Source organism: Petaurus breviceps, unplaced genomic scaffold, assembly GCF_028583685.1.
Source record: "Petaurus breviceps papuanus isolate PSGF00001 unplaced genomic scaffold, PetGlider_PUasm1.0 154, whole genome shotgun sequence".
Taxonomy (NCBI): Eukaryota; Metazoa; Chordata; class Mammalia; order Diprotodontia; family Petauridae; genus Petaurus; species Petaurus breviceps.
This window is the reverse complement of record NW_027185715.1, coordinates 1,145,497-1,169,125: the sequence shown is the minus strand read 5'-3', so window position 1 is coordinate 1,169,125 and position 23,629 is coordinate 1,145,497. Positions and strand designations below refer to the sequence as shown.

At 40.2% G+C, this 23,629-nt stretch overlaps 1 protein-coding gene across 7 annotated transcripts in view; it reads right to left on the bottom strand.

Annotated features, from left to right (window-relative positions):
• Positions 1-23,629, bottom strand: part of HSD17B6 (hydroxysteroid 17-beta dehydrogenase 6) — a 62,594-nt gene that overhangs the window by 8,824 nt on the left and 30,141 nt on the right. For 4 of the 7 annotated variants that reach the window (XM_069079813.1, XM_069079777.1, XM_069079790.1 and 1 more), the window contains 3 exons: positions 18,818-18,868; positions 15,522-15,853; positions 3,532-3,790 (listed from right to left, as the gene is read on the bottom strand). In XM_069079813.1, coding sequence (XP_068935914.1) covers positions 3,532-3,790; positions 15,522-15,843 — 581 coding nt within the window. In that variant the 5' untranslated portion in view covers positions 15,844-15,853; positions 18,818-18,868. The remainder of the gene's footprint in view (positions 1-3,531; positions 3,791-15,521; positions 15,854-18,817; positions 18,869-23,629) is intronic. The other 3 variants (XM_069079783.1, XM_069079794.1, XM_069079800.1) reach the window with 1 other exon arrangement.

Below are 23,629 nucleotides of genomic sequence, written 5' to 3'. Positions count from 1 at the left end.
GTATAGATACATATGTGAGTGTGTGCATATATGTGTACATGTATACATAGAAAGAGGGCATAGGATCAGTTGAATATGAAGGGATGATATCTAAAAAATAAAATTAAGATATAAGAGAGGAATATAATGAGAGGAGAAAGGGAGAGATAGAATAGGGTAAATTACCTCATAAAAGTGGCAAGAGAAAACTGTTACAAGGGGGGGGGGAAGAACAGGAAATCAAAAGGGAATGAGTCAACCTTACTCTCATTGAATTTGGCTTAAGGAGGGAATAATGTTCACAACAAATTGGCTATCTTATCTACAGGAAAGAAAGGAAGAAGGGGATAAGAGGGGAGATGATAGAAGGGAGGGTGGATTGGAGGGGAGGGTAGTTAGAAGCACACACTTATTAAAAGGGACAGGGTCAAAGTAGAAAATACAATAAGTGTGGGGCGGTATAAGAAGGAGGGAAATATAGTCATTCTTTCACAATATAGCTACTATGGAAATGTTTTTGCATAATTACACATATATAATCTATATTGAATCACTTTTCCTCCCAGTAGGTGTGGGTGATGAGGAAAGAAGGGAAAGAAACTGGAAATCAAAGTTTTAAAATCAAATGTTAAAAAAATATTTATACATATATTTTTTACACACAACTGGAAAATAAGATATACAGGCACTGGAATATACAAATCCATCTTGCCCTATTATGAAACCAAAAGGGGAATGGGGGAGGATATAAGAGAGAGCATATTGGAGGAAGGGGTATTCAGTAGAATCGCTATTTTGGGGTGGGGGTAGGGGAAAGATGGGGAGAAAATTTATAACTAAAAATCTTGTGGAAATGAATGTTAAAAACTAAAAATAAATAAATAAAACAATTTTTTTAAATAATGTAAATAAATAAAAATAAAACTCTATACATGCTATTATTACTTTCATCGCTCTGACTTAAAAGAATATCACCTTAAGGAAATAAAGGAATGTGTCAATTTTTGCAATGGTTCTCAAACCTTCTCTCAAATAACGTTTTAGAAAATTTAAATGTCAGTCAACTAACTGAGCAAATTTAGTAACTGCCTACTATGTTCTAGGTAGAAAAGTAAATGGTGCAGTGGATAAAGCACCAAGCCTGGACTCAGGAAGATCTCAGTTAAGATCCAACCTCAGAAGCTTGCTAATTGCGTGACCTTGGACAAGTCACTTAACCTCTATTTGCCTCAGTTCCTCATTTGTAAAATGGGGACACACTGGAGAAAGAAATGGCAAACCACTCTACTATATTTGCCAAGAAAACCCCCTGGACTTGTCCATGAGTAGAGTTAGACACAACTGAATGACTGAAACAACAACAGTGTTCCAGGCTCTGTGTTTGGCACTGAGGATACAAGAAGAGCCAAAAGAGAGTCCCTGCGCTAGAGAAACTCACAGTCTAGAGGGGCAGACAATATGCAAACAACTCCATACAAGCTGTATATAGGAAACAATCAATAGGGTAGGCACTAAAATTAAGAGGAATCTAGAAAGGAATCCTGATCCTGTAGAAGGTAGGATTCTTGCTGAGATTTATTCCTGGGAAACCAAGAGACAGAGATAAGGAGGGACAGCATCCCAAGCATGGGATAAAGCCAGAGAAAAAGCCCAGAGCCAAGAGACAGAGTGTCCTGTTTGTGGAACACTGGTGACAGATATATGATTATGTATGTATTCACTTAAGGTATACAATGCTTCAATCTGACCACAACCTCCATGGGAAAATACAAATATGCTTGGAATACTCAGTCTTAGGAGAAAATGTAGACCTCTTGCTAAGGATCACTCCTCTACTTGTGTCTGTGATCCCATCTCCTCTAGGATTGTGCCTTTTTTATCATTCCCTCTCTTTCCTTAATTTTCAATTTTTCCTTATCCAATGGCTCCTTCCCTTTTGCTTACAAATATGCAATGCAATCTACCTCCCTCATCCTTAAAAATCATGTCATTTGATTTTCTTCTTGTTGCTGCTGGGTTGTTCGGTAGTGTTCTACTCTTCAGAACCCCATGGATCATAGCATGCCAGGCCCTTCTATCCTCCACTTTCTCTTGGAGTCTGTCCAAGTTCATGTTCCTTGTTTCTATGACACTATGTATCCATCTCATCCTCTTCCATCCCCTTTCCCTTTTGCCTTCATTCTTTCCCAAAATCAGGGTCTTTTCCAATGAATCCTATCTTCTCATTATGTGGCCAATGCATTTAAGCTTCAACTTAAGTATTTGACGTTCTGGTGAAAAGCCTGAATTAATTTCTTTAAGTATTGACTGATTTCACCTCCTTGCTGTCCAAGGGAGGCTCAAAAATCTTCCCCAGAACCAAAATTTGAAAGTGTCAATTCTGAGGCGCTCAGCATTCTTTAGAATCCAATTTTCAAAGCCATCCATTACTACTAGAAAACCATAGCTTTGACTATACGGACCTTCATCAGCAAAATGATTTCTCCTCTTTTTAGTATGCCATCCAGATTTTCCGTAACCTTTCTTCCAAGGAGCAAGCATCTTTTAATTTCATTTGATCTTACTATCCCCTAAAGTCATCGTCCTATCTCCTTCCTCCCTTTTAAAAATGAAACTGATAGAAAAATGCATCTGCCCTCATCCCTTCCACTTTCTCATCACTGGCTCACTTCCCAAATCCTTGGGATCTGACTTCCAGCCTTATCAGTCAACTGAAACTGCTCTCTCCAAAAGTACTCATGCTTTCTGAATTGACAAATCCAGTGTCCTTTTTTCAGTCTCCTTCTTGACATATGTCCAGTATTGGGTACTATGTCCAGCACCTACTTCTAGACACTTCCTCCGCCCTGGGTCTTTATGACACTGCTCTCTTCTGGTTCTCATTCTGGTCACTTCTCAGTCTCCTTCATTGCATCACCATACACTTCTCATCCCCTTTGCATCGATGTTCTCCAGGGTTCTGTTGTAGGTGCTCTTCTCTCCCTATTCTCTCTCTTGGTAACCTGTCAGCCCCACTGAGTTCAACCATCATCTCTTTGCAAATGACAGTCACACCTATATGTCCAATCCTAGTTTCTCTTCCTGGCACATAATAAAGGATGAATAAATGGTTGTTGATTGGACTGAACTCCAGGCCCATGTCACCATCTGGACATACTGGACATCTCCAGGTATCTGAATGAGACATCCTGTAAGTCTCTCAAACTCAATACATCCAGAACAAAATTCATTATCATTCTTCCTAAATCCTCTTCTCTTCCTAATCTCCTTATTTCTGTTGAGGGCACCACAATCCTTCTAGTCACCAGTTTCCCAATCCTGAAGACATCCTGAATTCCTCACTTTCACTCTCTTTTCATATCCAATCAGCTGCCACATCTTATCAACTCTACCTTGAAAAGATCTCTTAAATCTATCGCTTTCACTTCATTCCCATGGCAGCTGTCCCAATTTAAAGCCTCATCTATTTGGAGGATTGAGATATTCTCCCTGATCTCTTACCCCTGGGTGGATAGATGGATGTTTGGATGGATAAAGTATAACAATAGTTACCTCAGACAATCTGAAAAAGCTTCTACTCCATACTTGGAACAGCAGTAGGGTGCTGAAAGGAAAGGAAGTCTCCCCAAGATGCTGGAGACATTGACAATCCTCCCCCTGGCTTGCTTCACCATTGGTAGCATGGTCATTGTCACCTCAATTAATCCAATCAGGTTTACATTCAGTGTCTTTAGGAGAATCTCTTTGGTCACGAACTCAGTGCAAACATCATGAAAGATAACTCCTGCATTATTGACGAGCCCCCAGAGTCCTACAAAGATGTAAATCAAAATGGCATGTGCATTAAAATGTAGCATTGGAAAGGGATGTTAAAGAACACCTAGACTTACTATTCTAACCCTAATCAATGTAATGAGAGACAGTAAAGTATAGTAGAGAGAGCCTTGGTGTCAGGAAGGTCTCAGTTTGGGCCCTGCCTCTGATATATATTAGTTGTATGATCATGAACATGATCCTTAAAATCATTAGATTACAAGCTTCTTGAGGGCAGGAACTGTCTTTTGCCTCTTTTTGTATCCTTAGCACTTAATGTAGTACCTAGTACACAGTAGGGGCTTTGTAAGATTTATTGATTGATTGACTGAAAAGTTACTCAACTTCTTAGTTCTAGGCAACTCTAAAAGACTATAATCTACAAATGAATTGCCTGTTTCCATTGGTAGTTTCTACACAAGTGAATCCCCACACAGATGAAATCACAAATCATAGGTTGGCAGAGCCAAGATGACAAAGTGAAAACAGGAACAGTGCATGGCTCTGACACCACACACCTCTAATACCTGTAAAATATGACTCTAAATAAATTTTAGAGCTAGAGAACCCACAAAAATGAAAGACAGAAACAAAACTCCGACTGAAGGCAGCCTAGCAGGCCAGCAGGAAGGGTCTATAATACCAGACTAGGAGCCGAACCCAGCCTTGCATGAGCCACGTGGTCCCAGGTACGGGCCAGTCCCAACCAGGCACCCAGTCTGGGCCAAAGCAGACTTCAGGAGAGTGAATCATCAGCAGCTTTGGCAGTCTCCAAACTTCTCAAATCATAAACCCCAAAGAGAAAAGAAAAGGTCAGTAGGAAACTCTGTTGGAACAGGGTGGTGGAAGAGCAAGGCCCAGCCCTTGCCCCTAGGGTAAGAGGTGGCGTAGACACAGAGGCTGCAGCATGGCTACCTCCAGAGCTCATGGCCTGCAGATTTTAGGGGGATCAAGTGACCATTCAGAGGGTAATTGTTCTTGCTTTGACCTGCTTGGATCTGGATCATGGTCTTGGGATGTGGTTCTGGGCTATATGGCCAGTGTGCCAGAGGTTGGGATGTCTGTAGAGAGGGTACCCTCCTCATAACTCTGACAACATCTGTGAAAACCCCAGTGATTTGGGATATAGTTCTCTGCAGTCTGGAAGCAGAGTTATACCATGGCAAAGAGCTCAAAAGTCAAGTAACTGGCTAGCAAGATGAGCAAGCAGAGGAAGCACAATCTACCTTCTACCATTGGATCCTTTTTGGGGACAAAAAGGACCAAAACATGGAACCAGAAAAAGTCAATGAAGTCAAAACTCCTGCATCAAAAGCTTCCAAGAAAAATATGAGCTGGTTATAGGCCATGGAAGAGCTCAAGAAGAATTTTGAAAATCAAGGAAGAGAAGTGGAGGAAAAATGGGAAAGAGAAATGAGAATGATGCAAGAAAATTATGAAAAGTGAGTCAACAGCCTGCTAAAGGAGACCCAAAAAATACTGAAGAAAATAACATCTTAAAAAATAGACTAACTCAAATGACAAAGGAGGCCCAAGAAGCCAATCAGGAGGAGAATGCCTTAAAAAGTCGAATTGCTCAAACAGAAAAGGCTAGGTGGTGCAGTGAGTAAAGCGCCAGCCCTGGAGACAGGAGAACCCGAGTTCGGTCCCGGCCTCAGACACTTAAAACTCACCAAAAAAAAAAAAACCTAGCCGTGTAACCTTCGGCTTAATCCCAATTGCCCTCCAAAAGGCAAAGAAAATAAAAAGATCCCAAAAAGAAAACTCCTAGGAACTTCATAGCTAAATTCCAGAGTTCCCAGTTCAAGGAGAAAATATTACAAGCCGCCAGGAAGAACAATTTGAGTATTGTGGAAACACAATCAGGTTAACACAAGATCTAGCAGCTTCTACACAAAGGAATCAAAGGGCTTGGAATATGATGTTCCAGAGGTCAAAGGAGCTAGGATTAAAACCAAGAATCACCTACCCAGCAAAACTGAGTATAATGCTTCAGGGGAAAATATGGTCATTCAATGAAATAGAGGGCTTTCAAGGATTCCTGATGAACAGAAAATGTGACTTTCGAATACAAGAAGCAATAGAAGCATGAGAAGGTAAACTTGGAAAAGAAATCATAAGGAACTTCTCAAAGTTGAACTATTTACATTCCAACATGGAAAATCTATAATTGTAACTCATGAGACTTCTCTCAGTATGAGGACAGTTAAAGGGAATATATGTGTGTGTGTGTATATATATGTATGTATAGGAGGGTATATGTGTGCATAAATACATATGTGAGTGTGTGTAAGTGTATGTATGTATACACATGCATATATATATACATACATATATACATACATATACCCTATGTATACATAGACATAGGGCACAGAATGAGTTGAATATGAAGGGATGATATCTAAAAAATAAAATTAAGAGGTGAGAGAGGAATATATTGGGAGGAGAAAAGGCAAGATTGAAAGGGGCAAATACTCTCACATAAAAGAGGCAAGAGAAAACTATTACAATGGAGGGAAAGAGCAAGAAGGTGAAAGGGAATGGATCAACCCTACTCTCATTGAATTTGGACTAGGGAGGGAATAGTTATCATTAGGTATCTTACCCTACAGGAAAGTGGGGGGGGGGGATAAGAGGGGAGATGACAGAAGGGAGGGAAGATTGGGGGAGAGGTTAGTCAGAAGCACAAACGTTTAAAAAGTGACAGGGTCAAAGTAGAAAATAGAATAAGTTGGGGGGGGGTAGGATAGGATGGAGGGAAATACAATCTTTCACAACATAACTACTATGGAAACATTTTGCATAACTACACATGTACAACGTATATTGATTTGCTTATCTTCCCAGTGGGGGTGGGTGAGGAGGGAAGAAGAGAAAGAATCTGGAAATCAAAGTTTTAAAAAAAAGTCAAAAAATTTTTTTTTGTTTTTTACCTGACTAATGTGAAAGTATTTGCAGATACTATACTTGATTGTATGCCACCATGGGTGGGAGCGAGGGGGGGAGGAAGAGAAAATTTGAAACTCAAGGAATTGTGGAAATGAATCTTGTAAACTAAAAGTAAACAAAGAAAGACTAAGTTCAAGATGGCAGAGTAGAAACAGGACCTCCTAGCAGCTACGGCTTCCACCTTCCCCAATCAATGTAAAAAGGGGACTCTGAACAAATTTTGGAGCTGCAGAACCCACAAAATGACACAGAGAAGCTAACCTCCTGCTGAGGACAGCCTGGCAGGCTGGCAGGAATTGGCCAGCACAGTGTTATGGGAGCTAAGCCCAGGCCCACGTGAGCCAGAGGTTTTAGCCCCAGGGCAGGTCTGACCAGCTGCCGGCAGGAGGGACTCCAGATCAGCAGCAGCTATGGCCATTTCCAGATTTATCAACACGTAGATGCGAAGGACAAAGTGAGAGGTCAGTGCAGTCTGGACTTTGGGACCAAGTAAGTGGGAGTGCATGGCTTTTGCCCCCAGGGCAAGAAGCCGCTGAGATGCCAGCACAGCCAGCCAGCACCACGTGGCAGCTTCAGCTCCTGGCCTGCAGAGTGTAGGGGGACCAAGCACTAGTCTGAGGGGTAATCGCTCTTGCTTTAACCTTGTATCTGGATTGCAGTCTAGGGTGGAGGTCCTAGGATGTGTGTCCAGCTTGCCAGAGCATGTGGAGACCTCAGAGAGGGCACCCATCTAATACCTCTGACAGCTGAGAAAACCCCAGCAATTGGGACAAAAGCTCCCCTGTCAGATGGTAAAGTCCTACTGTGGCAAAAAGCCCAGGGGTCAAGTGACTGAGGGGTGACATGACCAGGCAAAGGAAACAAAGCAGACAGAAGATCCCGACATTAGACTCCTGTTTGGGGGACAAAAAGGAGCAAAGCATGGAACAGGAAGAAGATAGTGAAGTCAGAACTCCTCACCAAAAGCTTCAAAGGAAAATACGAGCTGGTTACAGGCCATAGAGGACCTTAAGAAGCAGATAAGAGAAGTGGAGGAAAAATTGGGAAGAGAAATGAGAACAAAGCAAGAAAATTATGAAATAAGAATCAACAGCCTGACTGAGGAAAATACCACCTTAAAAAACAGACTAACTCAAATGGCAAAAGAGGCTCAAAAAGGCAATGAGGAGAAAAATGCCTTAAAAAGCCAAATTTGCCAGATGGAAAAAGAATCTCAAAAGCTCACTGAGGAGAATCATTGCTTCAGAATTAGATTGGAGCGGGGCAGCCAGGTAGCACAGCAAGTAAGAGCACTGGCTCCAGTGTTGGGATGACCTGGAGATCGAATCCCAGGCTCAGACACTTAGCACCCACCCAGAAAGACCTGGCCATGTAATCTTGAGCAAGTTACTTAACCCCAATTGCTTAGGGGCAGCCAGGTGGCTCAGCAAGTAAGAGCACCAGCTCCAGTGTTGGGATGACCTGGAGATCAAATCCTGGGCTCAGACACTCAGCACCACACCCAGAAATAACTGGCCATGTAACCTTGAGCAAGTTACTTAACCCCGATTGCTTAAAAAAAAAAGAATTAGATTGGAGCAAATGGAAGCTAATGACTTTATGAGAAATCAAGATGCTGTTAAACAGATCCAAATAAATGAAAGAATAGAAGGCAATATGAAATATCTCATGGGGAAAACCACCAACCTGGAAAATAGATCCAGGAGAGATAATTTAAAAATTATTGGAATACCTGAAAGCTATGATCAAAGAAAGAACCTAGAAATCATCCTCCAGGAAGTTCTCAAAGAAAACTGCCCTGACGTTTTAGAACCAGAGGGCAAAATAGAGGTTGAAAGAATCCACCGATCTCCTGAAAAAGATCCCAAAAAGAAAACTCCTAGGAATATTATAGCCAGGTTCTGGAATTCCCAGATTAAGGAGAGAATATTACAAGCAGCCAGGAAGAAACAATTTGAATATTGTGGAAATACAATCAGGATAACACAGGATCTGGCAGCTTCTACACTGAGGGATCAAAGAGTTTGGAATATGATATTCCAGAGGTCAAAGGATCTAGGATTAAAACCAAGAATCACCTACCTAGCAAAACTGAGTAACATATTTCAGGGGAAAATATGGTCATTCAGTGGAATAGAGGACTTTAAAGCATTCTTGCTGAAAAAACCAGAGTTGAATAGAAAATTTGACATTCAGATACAAGAAGCAAGAGAAGCATGAGAAGGTAAACAGGGAAAAGAAATCATAAGGAACTTATCAAAGTTGAACTATTAACATTCCTACATGTAAAAACAATAATTGTAACTGACAAAACTTTTCTCAGTATGAAAACAGTTGAAGGGAATGGAAATATGTGTGTGTGTCTATATATGAGGGTATATGGGCATATGAATACATATGTGAATGTGTGTATATATGTTTACAGGTATACATAGATAGAGGGCACAGAACCAATTTAATATGAAGGGATGATCCTTAAAAGGTGAAATTAAGAGGTGAGAGAGGAATATAATGAGAAGAGATGGGGAGAGACAGAATGGGGTAAACTATCTCATATAGAAGAGGCAAAGGAAAATGGTTACCATGGAGGGGAAGAATAGGAAGGCAAAAGGGAGTGGGTCAACCTTATTCTCATTGAATTTGACTTGGAGAGGGAATGAAATGCACACTAAATAGGGTATCTCACCCCACAGGAGAGTATGGGGGAAGGGGATGAGAGGGGGGATGAGAGGGGGGATGAGAGGTGGGATGGAAGGATCAAGTGGGATTTTGTTCAAGACGGAGAAGACATGGGCATATTTGTAGGCAGTGGGGAATGAACCAATAAACAGAGAGAAATTGAAAATAAGTGAAAGAGTAGGGATGACAGAGGGGAAAATCTGTTGGGAGAGACAGGATGGGATGGGATCACTTTCACAAGAAGAGGGGTTAGCCTTGATTAAGTGTCAGGCCATTTCATTGTGTGAGACAGGGGTGAAGGAGGAAAGTATGAACAAAGGCACATAAGTGATAGGAAATGAGTAAGAGGGCAAAAGAGTATCTGGCCTCAGACACTTAACATTTAAGAACTTTGTGACCTTGGAGAAGTCACTTAACCCCAGTTGCCCTGCCTTCCCTCCTCCAAAAACAAAAAAAAAATTTTTTAATTAAAAAAATATTTTAAAAGAGGGGAAAAGAAAAAGTTATCCAGAAATGGCTTCTTTTTACTTATAAAACATGAGGCAAAGTTTTCAGCTGAGGGTGGAGGAAGTGGGAGCTATGAGAGGTTTGAGGTGGGATGAAAAGGTTTGGAAGAGCTGCTGTGGAAGATTGGAAAATGAGTTGATAAGGGAGGTATAATAGGATGGCCTAGCAGCAATGAGGTCCCCATTGGGGTTATATAACATAAGTTTGTAGTGGACCCATTCATGGTGGTTGTGTGATTTTCTCCATCTTCATTCATCTATATGTGTAAAGGAGTGAAGGTGAGGAATGGAGAAAGTGGGTCAGAGCTGACAGATTGGCTGGGAGTAACTTACAATATTATAGGGGGCTAGGGATTCAATTAAAAACATCTGCACAACACAACGTAAGTCTGTTCTGTTGAGATTATAACAAAATAAAAGATTTTTAGAGGCAAAAATAGACATTTAAATATTAAAAAGACATAGAAAAATGTTTTTAAAAATATGTGAAAAAAAATTCCACACCTAGAAAAAAGTCTAAAACTTGAATTTTCAAGTGCCTATGAAAAGGCCAGTGAGACAATGAACTTGCCTGAATGCATGTGCTGATTCCATACCTTTGTCCCCAGCCATGGTAGGAAGTGACTAAGTGACACCAGGCCTGGAGTCAGAAAGATTCTTCTTCTTGAGTTCATATCTCACCTCAGACACTTATTATGTGACCCTGGGCAAGTCATTTAACCCTATTTGCCTCAGTTTCCACGGCAAACCACTCCAATATCTCTGCCAAGAAAACCCCAAATGGGGTCACAAAGAGTCTGACATAACTGAAAACATGACTAAATAACAGAAAATTATGACCCCAACAGGAAGAGAAGGAAATTAGCATTGACATCTTACTAAAGCATTTATACCTGCAGCAGTAGGCTTAAATGTGCTGAGAACTTTTATTTAACTAATATTCTGATCCTTCTAACAAACTGGCAAGGAACATGCTGCTATCATTTGCATTTACAGTTGAGGAAACTGAGACAAACAAAGGTTAAGTGAGTTACCAAGGGTCATGTTGTTAGTAAACTTCTGGGGCTAGACTTGAACTTAGGTCTTCCTGACTCCAAGCCTTCTAAGCCCATGTAACAGCAAGCAAAGAAGTAGTTAACACCTTGTTTCAGTTCCTGATTGTATCAAGTATTAAGATCCAGAATTTGTGAATCCCACAACTTGTGAACCCTAGAACATGTGAGCTCCTGCAACAGGAAGGTGAGGAGCTAATAATAAGGAGAAGACCAGGCTGGAGAGAGCAGAACTGATAAGGCAGCTCTTGTGGTGGAGGAGAGAACTTGTGGTATCCCAGCACTCTGTGTTAATGTTTGATTGTGATACTTTCTACAGAAGACCTAGGACATCACTGGAAGCCCTGAAAGAGCATTTTCTGGTTGTCTGTTTACAGAAGTCCTGGAAGAGGGCTTTGGAGGTCCTGGGACTTTACTGATAATTAACATTGACCCCTTGAACCTTGTTTGTGGGTCTGTGTTGATTTTCATGTTGATGATTTGTACAGACCTCTTGGACCTTGTTTCTGGGTCTGTGTTGATTTCTGTGTTGATGATTTGTACAGACCTCTTGGACCTTGTTTCTGGGTCTGTGTTGATTTCTATACTGATGATTTGTGTTGAGTTCTCAGATCTTGTTGGTGAGTCTGTGTTGATCTCACAGGCAGATAGTGAATTGATGATGGTGCCGGCAATGTGGATGAATATTATTGTGGCTCTGTTAAGCTTTGTCTTCCCAGAAACAGGAACTTTGTAGGACTTGAGGTGGACTGGACACTGTGAGCTTCAATATGGAATGGGAACTAGACAAGGAACTGGATGAAGAACTGGACAAGAAGCTGGACAAAGAACTGGGAGCTGCCTGCCTTTGAACCCAGGTGACAGTTGTGTAGATTTGGGCAGGAGCTGGGACCATGGAAGATGGACCATAGAAGCTGAGAGCCAGCCTGAGTCAAGATGAAAAGATCTCTTCTTGGGTACCTGATGCTGACTGAGAAGATTATGATTTACTGTGACCTAGGGATGGGGAACTTTGTACTCTATATACTGTATTTTTCAGGATGATTGGAAGCTAATCTTCAATTAAAAAGAAGATTTTTTGACTGAGAGATTAAGACAATGTGACCAAGGGATGGAGAACCTTGACCTTTGAACTTTGTGTCCATTAAAGAGGCTTGCCTCCTTAAGGATGATTGAGTTAAGTTCTTACTGAATGATTGTACTCTCTGTCCCTTAAGGACCCTCCTTAAGGAAGACTGAATTGAGGACTTACTAAATGATTGAGTTACTAAATGAATGTAATCATTTGCTTAAAACTATGTGACCACTTTGGTGAAAACTATATGACCACTTTAGTGATAAGTTAAGTAATAACATTGTGAATGACGTACTTTGATTTCTGTGAATGCTTTGCCTTAATTTACTGCTGAATAAATAGAGAGTTCACTATACTATGTAATCAGAACCTTGAAGCTGTTCACAGCAGCAGTCTTCTGGAAAGCTGTTTGTGCTTTCAATATACTGTGCCACCTAATTGCCAGAAGTCTGGGAAATGGAAGTAGCTGAATCTGGAGTGATCACAAGGAAGCAAAGGTGATCACAGATTTGGATCACAATGCCCAAGGCTACACAGAAAATAAGTAAAAAGGATTAGCATTTGAATCCTTTTCCTTCTATATCAAATCTCATGCTTTTTCCACCCCATTGCAGAGCAACAGATGATTGCTACAACCTAGTCACAACCATGTAAAACTCAACAAGCAATTACTAAATTCCTACTTTGTGCAAAGTACTATAGAAACAATCACAAAAATGAAAAATATCCCTAACCCCAAGTCACTTGCATTCCACAACATGAAAAAAATGTAAGCTAATTTGGCCAGAAATGGGAAATGTGCTCAGTCAAATAGATCATGAAAAGTTGCCCATGTGAGGGAGCACCTAAGCTAAGCTTTAAATGATGCTACAAGGCATTAATGCATTCTAGCCCGGAAGGACAGAAACCCTGTGCATGGGCTCAAAGGCAGGTGGTGGAATGCCAAGTGCAGGAAAACAACAAATAGGCCACTTTCTGTGGGATACAGGCTACATGAAAGGAAGTCATACAATAAAGTATGGAAAGGTAGTTCGCAGTCAGCTTGGAAAGGGTTTCCCATTGCGAGCTGAGGACTTTATATATTATCTCAGAAGCAATGAGTCACTGGTGTTTCCGGAGCAAGAGAGAGGTCAGGAAGATTATTTTGATAGCCATGTAGAAGATAAATTGGAGAGAGGGAGAGATTGAAAGCAGAGGTACCAATCAACAGACTATTACCATGGTCCAAGAGAACTAATGAGGGCCTGAACCAGAGTGGCCAGCCACATGAATGGAGAAGAATAGAGAAGAGAGATACTGAGGAAACAGATTTAACAAGACTTGGCAACTGACTGAATATGGGTGATGAGTAAAGAATCTAGCATGGTTCTAAGACTGGCAACTTGGGTGACTGGAAAGAGGATAATGGTGAAGGAAAGATAGGCTCAGGAGGCCAAATAATTCATTGTTTTAAATACATTGAGCTCGAAAGGACTAAAGGGCATTGTGGAAGAGATGTCCAACAACAGAAAGTAAAAAAACAAAGAATTTGGAGAGATGTCCATAGGGCTCTTTAGATTTTTATTTTGCTTTTTCATAATAAAAAAAATTAGACAGGAAAAAAAAAGAAAAGTGCCAATAAGTTATTGCCTAAACAATTATCATGCTTACCTTGTGATAAAAATCAGTTTCTGAAAAATAGAAAGTTACTTTCTGAACAATCCTGGTCAAGTTTTATAGTGCTTTCAAGATTATGCCTTGAGAAAATTAGGAAATGTAAAATGGATGATTCTGATTATATTCACTTGAAAAGTTTTTGCACAAATAAAACCATAACAACTAATATTAGAAGGGAAGATGAAACCTAGGAAACAATTTATGCAGCCAGAGTCTCTGATAAAGGCCTCATTTCTAAACAATATAGAGAACTGAATCAAATATATAAGGATACAAGTCATTCCTCAATTGATAAATGGTCAAAGGATATGAATGGGCAATTTTCAAAGGAAGAAATTAAATCTATCTGCACTCATATGGAAAAATGCTCTAAATCACTATTGATTAGAGAAACACAAATCAAAACAACTCTGAGGTACCACATCACACCTATAAGATTGGGTAATGTGACAAAACAGGAAAATGATAAATGTTTCAGAAGATGTGAGAAAATTGAAACACTAATGCATTGTTGGTAGAGTTGTGAATTGATCCAATCATTCTAGAGAGCAATTTGGAACTATGCCCAAAGGGCTATAAAACTATGGATTCCCTTTGACCCAGCAATACCACTTCTAGGTCTATAGCCCAAAGATATCATAAAAATGGGAAAAGAACCCTCATGTCTGAAAATATTTATAGGAGCTCTTTTTGTTGTGACAAAAAATTGGAAATTGAAGGGATGGAGATCAACTGAGCAAAGGTTGAACAAGTTGTGGTATATGAATGTAATGGAATACTATTGTGCTATAAGAAATAATGAGCTGGGGCCGCCAGGTAGCACAGCGAGTAAGAGCACTGGCTCCAGTATTGAAAAGACCTGGAGATCGAATCCCGGGCTCAGACACTTAGCACCCAACCAGAAACACCTGGCCATGTAACCTTGAGCAAGTTACTTAACCCCAATTGCTTAGGGGCAGCCAGGTGGCTCAGCGAGTAAGAGCACCGGCTCCAGTGTCAGGATGACCTGGATCAAATCCCGGGCTCAGACACTCAGTACCACACCCAGAAATAACTGGCCGTGTAACCGTGAGCAAGTTACTTAACCCCGATTGCTTTAAAAAAAATTTTTTTATTTAAAAAAAAAAAAAGAAATAATGAGCAATGACTTCGGAAAAACCTGAAAAGACCTATATGAACTGATGCTGAGTGAGGTGAGCAGAACCAGGAGAACATTGCACATTGAAACAGCCACATTGTGCATTGACTGGCCTGGAGAGACTTAACTCTTTTCAGTATTGCAAAGATCTAAGACAATTCCAAAAGACTCATGATGGAAAATGCTATCCACATCCAGAGAAAGAACTTTGGATTCTGAATGCAGATAGAAGCATACTATTTACTCTCCTTTTCTTTTCTTGTTTTCTTTTGTCTTGTTTTTTTCTAGTTGTTCCTAATTCTTTACATCAGAACTAAGTTGAAAATATGTTTCATATGAATGTATAAGTAGAACCTATATCAGATTGCATGCCATCTTGGGGAGGGGGAGAAAATTTAGAACTCAAACTCTTTTGGAAGTGAATATATAAAAATAAAGTAATTCTTTTTTTTAAATACTATGCCTCTAAATCCTTTAATCCCAAGATAGAAACAACACACCGCAAATTCCCAGTGCTCATTTTCCAAGTAAACTATTAAACAAATGAAAACAACAGAAAAGGTCTTACCTGTCTTTCTAAGGAAAAAAATGAAGCTTTCAAACCCCACATAAGCAGTATTCAATCTTAAGGATTAAAGAAAAATGAAATAATGTCTCTCTTTCATTCCTACCTTTATTTCCCACACGCTCCTTCACCCACTGGGCCGCTGCCTTGATGTCCTCAGTCTTGGTCACATCCAGGATCACTGTCTCTACTCTGTCTGAAGTCTCATGCTTTAGTTGCTCAGCCCCTTTCTCTGTCAGACAAGCCGCTAGCACTCTCAGGCCTCGAAGGTCCAACTGCTTGGCCAGCAGGTTCCCAAATCCAGAGTCACAGCCGGTGATAAAGACATATTTGTCCCCAAGGTTACTCACCACCTGCCTCTCCCGGTACCAGCGAAAGACATAATAAAGACCAATGAGGCAGGCCAGGTAGAGCCACATGCAAGCCATTGCTCTTTCACTATAAATAAAGCATGAAAAAAAAATGTTAGCTGTTCTGCTCTCCAGAAACCACTTTTTCCCTAATTGTTTTCTTTTGTACCAGACCTCTGATTTCATCAGAAGAGAAAGCCTACCAAAAAAATAAAAAAACTACCTTTAAGAAAGCAGTACCTACTCTGGAAGGTAGAGCTTATAGACTTGCCTAAGTCATTTAGACTTAAGTGACTTTCCTAGGGTCACACAGCCAGTATATGTCAGAGAGACAACTTGGACCCAGGTCTCTGAAACCACTTTAACACACTTTACAATTTGACTGAGGTCTTTGCCCACTGAAGTTTCTATGATTCTGGTGCCATGTTAATGGGGTCATTTCCTCAATACTTAAAGAACTTTGGAACTATGTAATCAAAACCTTAAAAGTTCTTCACAGTGGTATTCTCTGGAAAGCTGCTCATGCTTGGCTTTACACCATTACACAACCAAGCTGCCTCAGTTTCAGAACTCCCTACTTGGGGAGAGGAAAAGGCATAAATCTGGGTTGCATATCAGCTGGGAGTTTTACTGGGTACCAAACACAAGGAAGGGAACAATGGTAGCCTAGACTTAATGATTTCTGTCTCTCTGACCTCTGGGAAAGAAAAGGCTCATTCTAAGGGAAAAGGAAGAAAAGACAAAACTTCCCTTAGAACACAGAGGCTCAGTTATTGAGTCTTGTCTGACTCTCCATGTCCACATTTTGGGGTTTTCTTGGCAAAGATCCTGGAGAAATTTGCCAGTTCCTTCTTCTGCTCATTTTACAAATAAGGCTCTGAGACAAACAGGATTAAGCGACAGGTCCATAGTCAAACAAGGAGTAAGCATCTGTGGCCAGACTTGAATTCATAAACATGAATGTTCCTAATTCCAAGCCCAGTGTTCTATCCACTGCCCCACCTAGCTGTCTTGTTTTAGCCATTATGCTTCTTTTAGGTAAATCAGTGAAGATAGAAAGAATGATTTAACAGTTAAAGAGAGCTTCCATGCACCAGAGTCACTGAGAGCACCAACACACTGAAGAAAGAGGTGACTGGAAGATCATGGCAGGAGCCCTGATGCTCCTGGAAAGAATCTACAGAGACCAGATGAGGAACCAATCAGGGCATCAAGAGAAAAGGCATAACTCTAATGGGAATATAGCCATTGATACTAAGGGTAAGGGAGGCAACTCTAGAGTTCTTGTGGGCCAAAAGCACAAAGGAGGACTCATTGAGAACACAGGGAAAGAAATGCCTACTGCAAGCTTGAAGCTCTTGCATATGGAATCATGACTGGGTAAATAGATTCTATGAGACCTGACACCCACTGCAGTCTTGCCAAGCTGATTCTACCCTGACTAAAAAACTTAGAGTTTTATTTAGCATCCAACCCAGACAAGATTGGGACAAGTGACTCCAGACACAAGATCTGAAAGAAAAGTTTCAGTCAGATACAAGACAACTAAGGACTAAAGCCTAACACTAATTGTACTAATAATCATTAATATTCTCTCATTTAGTCTTCACAACAATGCTGTTTAGATATATACTATTATTATTCTCCTTTCCCAGAGGAGGAAACTGAGGCAATCAGAAGTTAAATGATTTGCCCAAGGTCACACAGCTTGTGAGGTCTGAGACCTATTCTTAGAGTCCATATGCCTAGATTATAATCCCAATTCCAAAATAGTATCTGTGTCACCCTAGACAAATCCCAACCTCTCAGAAGTTCAGTTTCCTCACCTATAAAATAGGGGTAACCATATACTACCCAACCCATTTCAAGTGAGCAATTTTTTTTTGCTTTTTTTGGAGGGGAGAAAGGAAGTCAATTGGGGTTAAGTGACTTGCCCAAGATCACATGGCTACTTTTTTTTAATGTGTGTTAAGTATATGAGACCGGATTTGAACCCAGGTCCTCCTGACTCCAGGGCTGTGCTCTATTCACTACACCACCTATCCTCCGCATAAGCAAATATTTATCAAAAACTTACTATATGCAAGGTAGTATGTGTACAAAGGCATAAAAAAAAACAAAACCAGCCTCTTCCTCAAAAAAAAAGCTTTGAATGTGGGCAATCATTGCCAAAATATCTGACTGCAAAATACATTTGAAGCCTGAGTGAGAAAAAGTTAATTTTGTGGCAGCTAATATCTTTTGTTGTATTTCTTGGGACCAACCTTCATATCAGAAGACAGAAATGTTGCAAAGCTATTACTCAGACTCAGAGAAAGAAGAATTACTGGTCCCATTCCTGTTTTAATAAATAATTGTCTTCTTTTGCTGAGATTCTCATTTATGCTCCTCCCTCTTTTAATGTCAATTGTCAGAAATATAACCAATGAAAAGGGTCTGTTTGTTCAAATATTTGCTTATTAGACATGTCTCTACCACCACCAATACTACCACCATCCCTGCCAGAAGAAAATATACTGAGATTTGCATATACCTGGAGATTCAAAAATAAGATTTGACATTGAAAGAAAAAGTGACAGCCCAAGTTTTAATAAACAATTTTTAAAGGTCTTTTTTCTCTCATTTTCCAAAACTTGCCCCAGGACTGGCATCTAGTCTTAATTGCTATAATCAAAGAATCCATAAGGAAAAGGATGATTTTAAATTCCTTTGCCATGCCAAAATTTCTCATTCCTCAGTTCCCATGTCTCCAAGCAATGCTTCACTCTCACTCCCTTTCATTACTTCACAAACAGGACAGTCATTATTAGCTCAGGTCTAAGATTGGGACAGACTTTCTAAATAAATATTTTTCTAATCCCCAACAGGTAATTATCTTGGTCTCAGTTAAATAGTAATTAATCCCCATAGACTAAAGTATAAGTTGAGAAAGTTTTTATTAACATCTTAAACCCCAAAGGGGTTTATATATTTTTAAGACCAGATTGAAAAAGAAAAATGAATTTTGATCCCCCCCAAAAAAACAAATTCAGAGATGAACTCTACAACTTACCAGTGATGTTATACGTGGAGGAGGCACTTTATAAGCCCTGTGCTTCGTTGGCTGAGATGTAAAATAAATTGGTTGGATTAGATTAGGATACCTTCCAGCTCAAACTCATAGGATACTATCTAGCTCTTCACCTCTACTGGTAAAAGTTCAGGCACTGTGTTATGACCACAATCTTGAGCAGAAGGAATTGGCCATCACATTTCTAAAGTCACAGCCTCACTCTGCTCTGCATAAAGCCAACCTTCCTCCTCCCTGATGCCCACCATGATATTATAAGTTCTCAAGGTCTTCAAACTGTAATCATACTTGGTGAAGTCCAAGAAACATTAATGACCTACCCACACTCCTACTGCTGGGGGAAAAAAGAAGAGAAAAACCCATCAATCAAATATCAAATCAACAGAAAAATATCAATGAAAACTGCAAGAGAAAAAACAGTGGTTTTTTTTTCTTTTTTCCAGCAAGTGTCTCCTGGTACTTAGGTTTTGTTTCACCACAAACAAGATCCTTAGTACAGCTGGAGAACTTTGTCCTCTGGAGATTTTTAAAACTCAGAAAGACCACTCACCACAACCCTCCCATTTCCCCGTAGCTTGTCCTCTCCTCTCCCCCAGTCTACTCTCCACAACACATCTGAGCATTCAGGGGTGGATTAAGTCTGACCTGGTAGACAAAGACAACCTAATAGCTTCAGGAGCCCTCACCTGGGCAAAGTACAAATCATCACCCTGATGCCTTTCTCCTCCCCCAGGGCTTTTTTAATGTTTGGATTGGATTTTGGTTTTTAAATAACATCCCGCTCTTTTGGAGAAAGTTAGTCTTGTCTCATTCTGTGACACCCTGACTGGTCTTCCTAAGGCTCAGAGCTCAGTGGTCCATGAATCTATGTGACTGGTAGAAAGGAAGGGAAAAGACCATTTTTATACTTCTCTTAGCATACACACTCTGTATTCACTTATTCATGATCCCATTTGAGGATTTCTGGGCAGAGATATTGGAATGGTTTGCCATTTCCTTGTCCCGGTCATTTTACAGATAAAAAAGTTTAAGCAAAGAGGGTAAAGTGAATCTGAGGCCAGATGAAAACTAAGGAAGAGGAGTCTTCCTGACTTTGGGCCTGGCACTCTGTCCACTATGCCGCCTAGCTGCGCCTATACCATGTGGCTGAGGTGCAAAGCACATACCACAGTGGAAGACAAAATTATCTTGTCTATATTTTGCATATGTTTGCCATATCCTTGTATACGTATGCAGTGATAATATAATAACTATTTATGTGGTGCTTTAAAGTTTACAAAGTAATTTACATGTCATCTTATTTGATCTTCAAAATAACTCTGTAAAGGAGCTGCTATTATTATCTTCATTTTACAGATGAGGAAGCCAAGACTGAGACAAGTGAAATGACTTTCCCAAGGTCACACTGTCTGAAGCAGAATTTTAACTCTTCCCTGACTCCAAATCTAGCTTGGTAGTACATACCTGCCTCTAATGTTACAATGTAAGCTCTTTGAGGGCAACAGCTAGGTAGTGCCATGGATAGAGCATTGGCCCTGGAGTCAGGAGGACCAGAATTCAAATCTGGCCTCAGACACTTGACACTTATGAGCTGTAAGACCCTGAGCAAGTCACTTAACTTTGATTGCCTCTCTAAAAGAAAAAGAAGAAAAGAGAGGATTTGTCGTAAATCCTTGCATATGAAGCAGCTTTTACAGAATGAACCAAGTATAATAGGGTATAGTGGCGAGAACCCTGAACTTAGAGTCAGGAAATTTAGATTTGAACCCAGTTCTTATACTTGCCATCTAGGTGCCTATGGGCACCTCAGCTCACCTCTCAATCTGTTTCCTTTCTATGATGGCGATAATACCAAGGCTTAATAGATATGAGCCTGGGCAAGAAGTATAATGTCCACTCATGGATTTGATCCCAATATTGATCAGTATGAAAGTTTAATCTACTCTTTTTAACCTTAGATGTTTGATGCCTCCTTAGGCAGCCTGATGGTGTTTCATTTCACAATGCCTACCATATTGGTGCTAGACTTTGTACTGAACTGCATGCAGCTTAAAACTCCCAAACTCAAGCAATCCACCAACCTTACTCTCCTCAGCAACAAGAACACCACTATGCCCAGCCTTCCTCATCTTTCAAATGGGCTTAATATCAACATCATGGTGCTTTGTGGCGCTCAGGTGAGAAAACGTATAAAAATCACTTTGCAAACTTGAAGGCACTATAGAAATATAATTTGTTATTATGCCCTATCTTATAAAGTTGTTTGAAGAAAAAGCTTTGTAGACCTTAAAATAAGAGAGGTCAGAGTTTCCCAAAGTACATAGAAGGGCTTTGGACAGCGTCACAGCAAGCACCCCAAGCGTCCTCAGGGTTTGCTGCCAACACAGGTTCTTGGATCTGCTTTGATACAGGAAAGCAACTCAAAATGGGTTAACAAGCTTACTTTAATCAGTCAGACATATATCGTTTACCTCGTTCAGGGGAAAAAGGTCAGCACCCCGAACTTCAAAGTATACAGACAGAATTATCAAGACAGAAACAGATCAAGTAGACAGATTTCAAACTGCCCAACCATTACATCCATACCAAATCAACATCTGGCTTTCAACATCTGGGTTTCAAAGCCAGGGGGCTCTGGACAATGGCTTCCCAGAATCCAGGTCAAATCACAGAACACTTCTCAAAGTGAGCCCCAAAACAAAGCTACATATATATAGCCTTCTCCTGGCTCAGAGAATGTAACAACCTTATTGACTCACTGGCCAATCAAGAAGTATCTACTGAAAAACAAGCCTCCCACCCCAGGCTCCAGGTGCACTTTAGCCTAGGGGCAGGGAAGATCTTTAAATTTACATTCCCATTACAGACAATGATCTTAGTAAAAAGTTGTATGAATGTTGCACCAAAACTCCACCAAACACAGCATAAAGAGAATCTGTGAACTACCCAGAGATTCTCGAAGTTACAAAAAGCAACAATCATAGAAGGAGCTTTTGGAAACATTGTCCCCCTAGCTAACAATAGCCTGACTATTCTTATCATGAATTTATATCTTAAGCCAGTACTATCAACCTTTACAACACCAGGCCAGAAGCTTAAATGGGGTCAAAACAGAGTTGGCACTAGGACTTGCATTATTTTTGCTTTTTTTTTTGGAGGGCAATTGGGGTTAAGTGACTTGCCCAAGGTCACACAGCTAGGTTTTGGGGTTTTTTTGTTTTTTTTTTTTTCAGTTAAGTGTCTGAGGTCGGATCCAAACCCAGGTCCTCCTGACTCCAGGGCCCGTGCTCTATTCACTGCACCACTTAGCCTCCCCTAAAATATTACTACTTTTTTTTTAATTTTGGGGGGCAATTGGGGTTAAAAGACTTGCCCAAGGTCACACTGCTAGTTTGTATGTGTGTGTGTGTGTGTGTTAAGTGTCTGAGGCCAAACTTGAACTCAGGTCCTCCTGACACCAGGGCTGGTGCTCTATTCACTGCGCCACATAGCTGTATTTTTAAGACCTTCCTTTCCCTTTCCAGTGACCCCTCTGTCTTTTGCAGCAAGACTTTTTCTGAGCTGTAAAGACTAACTCAAAAGCAGGAGCTAAAAGTGTGGCCTTGTCAAGAAAAATCAGAATCATGGCCACAGAGATCTCAGTTGCCATCTAGTCTAACTCCATCATTTTTCATATATAATCTACCAAGTAGCATGATCAAATGAGACAAGAATAACTGCAGCCACTCCTTAGCCTACGCAGGAGAGGAACTCATTCCCTCCTCCTTTCATGGAGGTATGGCTTTCTTTTATTTTATTTTTTTAATCGATTGAGAACATTTTATTTGGGGTAGAGGGTTGCATTTAATAATATTTTTTTTTCCCAATTACAAGTAAAGATAGCTTCAACGTTCATTTTTTGTAAGGTTTTGAGTTCCAAGTTTTTCTCCTTTCCTTCCTTCCCTTTCTCCCTTCTCTCTCTCCCCAAGATAGCAAGGAATCTGATATAGATTATGTATCTATATAATAGATATATATCATATATATATATAATAATACAATCATGTTAAGCATATTTCCACAGTAGTCAAGTTGTGAAAGAAGAATCAGAACAAAGGGGGAAAACCGTAAGAAAGAAAAAACAATAAAAGGGGGCAAAGGGGGAAAATAGAAAGTCTCTATCTGCATTAAGACTCCACAGTTCTTTCTCTAGATGTGGATAGCATTTTCTACCATGAGTTCTTTGGAATTGTCTTGGATCATTGTATTGCTGAGAAGACCTATCTATCAAAGATGATCACTGCACAATGCTGCTGTTACTGCAAATAATGTTCTCCTAGTTCTGCTCACTTCACTCAGCATCAATTCATGTAAGTCTTTCCAGGCTTTTCTGAAATCTTTCTGCTCATTATTTCTTATAAAACAATAGTATTCATTACATTCATACACAACAGCTTGCTCAGCCGTTCCCCAATTAATGGGCATCCACTCAGCTTGCAATTCTTTGCCACCACAAAAAGAGTTGCTATAAATATTTTTGTATATATGTGTCCTTTTCCCTTTTTTATAATATCTTCAGGATACAAATCTAGTCATGGTATTGCTAGGTCAAAGGGTATGCACAGTTTAATTGCCCTTTAGGCACCATTCCAAATTCCTCTCCAGAAAGGTTGGATCAGTTGACAACTCCACTAATAATGTACAAATGTTCCAATTTTCACATATCTTCTCCAACATTTATCATTTACCCTTTCTGTTATATTAGCCAATATGATAGGTGCGATGTGGTATCTCAGAGGTGTTTTGATTTGCATT